This window comes from Gavialis gangeticus, unplaced genomic scaffold (assembly GCF_001723915.1).
Source record: "Gavialis gangeticus isolate Ggan-Ray unplaced genomic scaffold, GavGan_comp1, whole genome shotgun sequence".
Taxonomy (NCBI): domain Eukaryota; kingdom Metazoa; phylum Chordata; order Crocodylia; family Gavialidae; genus Gavialis; species Gavialis gangeticus.
In genome coordinates, this window is record NW_017728995.1 from 31187053 (window position 1) to 31190033 (window position 2981).

The 2981-nt window shown below is 45.3% G+C and overlaps 1 protein-coding gene across 1 annotated transcript in view; it reads right to left on the reverse strand.

The window, feature by feature from the left end:
- PSMD1 (proteasome 26S subunit, non-ATPase 1) overlaps positions 1-2981 on the reverse strand; it is a 137696-nt gene that overhangs the window by 46219 nt on the left and 88496 nt on the right. The window contains exon 18 of the mRNA XM_019503436.1: positions 365-481. Within this exon, the coding sequence (XP_019358981.1) occupies positions 365-481 (117 nt within the window). The remainder of the gene's footprint in view (positions 1-364; positions 482-2981) is intronic.

Sequence of the window (2981 nt, forward strand, 5' to 3'; positions counted from 1 at the left end):
TGCTAAAAGTACAAGTAGACTCAGGCAGTAAAATAGTTCCCCATCACTGTCACAAGTAGGTGGGAGGTGGGGGGCTGGGAGTGGCACCTGCAGGTTGCTCACCGAGATAGTTTCAGCAACTACACAGTAAAACTGTTCTAGTTGAAAGTGAAGGATGAGCCACAGATGCATGGCTATGATCGGCAGTTCCCAGACAATCATCACCCCAGAAGCTGATTAGTACTAAATTAAACACAGTATATATAATCAGGCTTGCTCTCTCTTGAAATTTATGTACAGAACCTAGCACATCTAGCCTCTAAAACATCCTCCTTGTTCAAGACCATTTCCCGTCCCCACTCCAAGCCAGAGCGTAACCAATTACCTTTGGACAGGTGATCTCAGTCTGCTGGATCATGATAAGTGCAGATGCAATCAAAGCTCCTTGACGCACGTAATTCACAGGATCATTTGTCATTGGCTCGAGCAAATTAATTGCTTCCTAAAAACAAAAACAACACCCCCCCCTCCACGTTAACCTTATTTACTTTTCAAACACCAGGCTTGTTGCAAGCTTATTAGATTAGAGCCAAAACTACAGTTTACTTTATTATCTACATTTTGTCCGTTGTTAATATCGGAGCAAACACAGGAGAAATTTGCTTTTCTCCCAGCAGGCTTTCATTCAAGGATCAAAAAGTTATGAAAGGAATTTAACTGCTGAACAAAGGCTAGTGTCAGAATTACAGAAATTTGTTCCAGCTCTAAACAAGAATGCAAGAAGTATTTTGCAGGTTAGAATTCCTGACATTTTCTCTCAGTCTTTAATAAAGATTTCTTCCATCAATTATATATACACTGCTTGCCCTTCTATGAGTGGAGATTGCTAAGGGGTATCTTCAGAACTTACGACTCCTTCTTCAGATTCAATGGTTTGCTGTCAGAAACCTTCTTGGCCAGGTCATGTGCAAAGCTAACAGATGTATTGAAAAGAATGCATTTCTAAAGCACTTATCAACAAGCATCATCCAGACACTGACTATGGATTGTGAAAAGTCGCAAGAGCTATCCAGGAGAGAGAGTCTATTGTAATGCATGTTGGTGATGGATAAAAAGGGCTCTTGTTCCTCTCCAAAGCGAGTGTCAGTATGGTGTGCGAAGGAGTTACTACAGCTGAAAATTACATTTCCAAACAGAGCTCCTCCAGGTTCAGGGGATGTGCATAACCCATCAGAAAAGGGTATCGTATAGCTGCTTGTACATGCATATGGTCTCCAAATGATACGTCTACAGAGTGGCATTTATGTGGTGTAGAAATACAGAATGCAGGGGGTTGTGAACAAATGAGATCATTACTCAGACTCCATCCTGTGGTGGGATACTCCTATCCCTTAATCACTATGCCAGCACTTTCTAGCAAGTAGGATGGAATTTAGCTAACAACCTGTTGTGCAGGCTTCCACGTTGCCAAAACCCCACCACAGCTGTAGATACCTAGAAATACGTCAGTAGGAGACTCATGGAGAAAGGCAGCTTGATTTAAATCAAACTACTAATAAAACACTAATTCTAGGAATTACACTGAGAATCAGGCCTACTTTTTGCTATGTGATCTTTCTGTATTGATGTGGTTGCTTTTAAAAGGTTGGGTTGTATCTCCTTGCATATACTGCTTTGTGCCCCATTTGTACGATTGCATGCTTTCAATACTATTTATGGACTGTGTGCAATGGAAGTACTCGTCAGCCTAACAAAAAGCTTAACTTGATTTCCAATCTCCCAACTTAGCGTTTGAAACATGGTGAAAGAAGCCCCAGAAGACACATTCCAACATAAACAGATGCTTCAGATCTTTACTTAAGAAATAAAGTACAGAACCTCAGCCAGGCAAGTTCTATTATCTTGATCATACAAATTAACTGGAAATAAAACAGACTTGGATTGTAGGACTAAGAACATTTCCATTCAATTAACTTGTCAGATGCCACATGTCAAAGAACATTGGATCTTGAGTGCCATGGCTTCCAGCCTGCTTTCTAAGCTAGTAAGCATCACAGGCAAGTTAGCTGAAGGCAAAAAAACAGAGCATGTCGCAACCATGTGTACTTCATAATCTGGGTCTCATTGTTCATGTGTGTGTATGGATATCAGAGGATGGAAAAATGGATTACTAGCACCGGCTGGGAAGGAGTTCTGCTGGAGAAAGGGATGGTGCTTAAAAATGCAAATGATGCTCACGTAGGTTCCTAGCCTAAATGCAGGACCTCCGTCTAACCCAGGAGGTGCACAGCCCCACCGGGGCAGATGCCTTGTTGGACCTGGTGCTGGCCACGGGCAACGACCTGGTGATGGGGCTCTGGATGCTCGCCCACCTGGGCGACAGTGATCACTGCCTACTGGGATTCACCATCCAGCACAGGGTGGCAAAGGCCTGCAGCAAGGCAGCAGCCCTAGATTTCAGGAGGGCAGACTTCAACGAGCTAAGGAGAATAATCGTGGAAGCACTGAGGTCCCGGAGGGGAGGGGAGGGGACGCAGGTGTCCCAGAAGAGTGGTCGCTCCTTAAGGAGACAATCCTCCAAGCCCAAAGGGAGGTAATCCCAACACGGATCAAAGGGGGCAGGAGGGCGCAAAAGCCCCCACAGCTCACCAAAAGCATCCAGGAATGTCTCCTAGCTAAAAGGGAGGTGCACACCCAACAGTAGGGAGGGGCCATCCCCAGGGAAGACTATACTGCGGTTGCTTGGGGCTGCAGGGGAGTCAGGGAGGCCAAGGCGGAGATAGGACTGGGACTAGTGACCCGGATCAAGGACAACAAGAAGTCCTTTTTTAAATACATAGGGGGCAAAAAGAAGGTACCGGGTAATGTGGGGCACCTGCAGGACAAGCTAGGAAATTTGGTCGTTGCGCCAGACGACAAAGCTAACCTATTTAACAACTTCTTTGCCTCCATTCTCCTGAGCAGGGACTGGATCAGCCCCCCTACCGGGCCCCGCTAAGTCC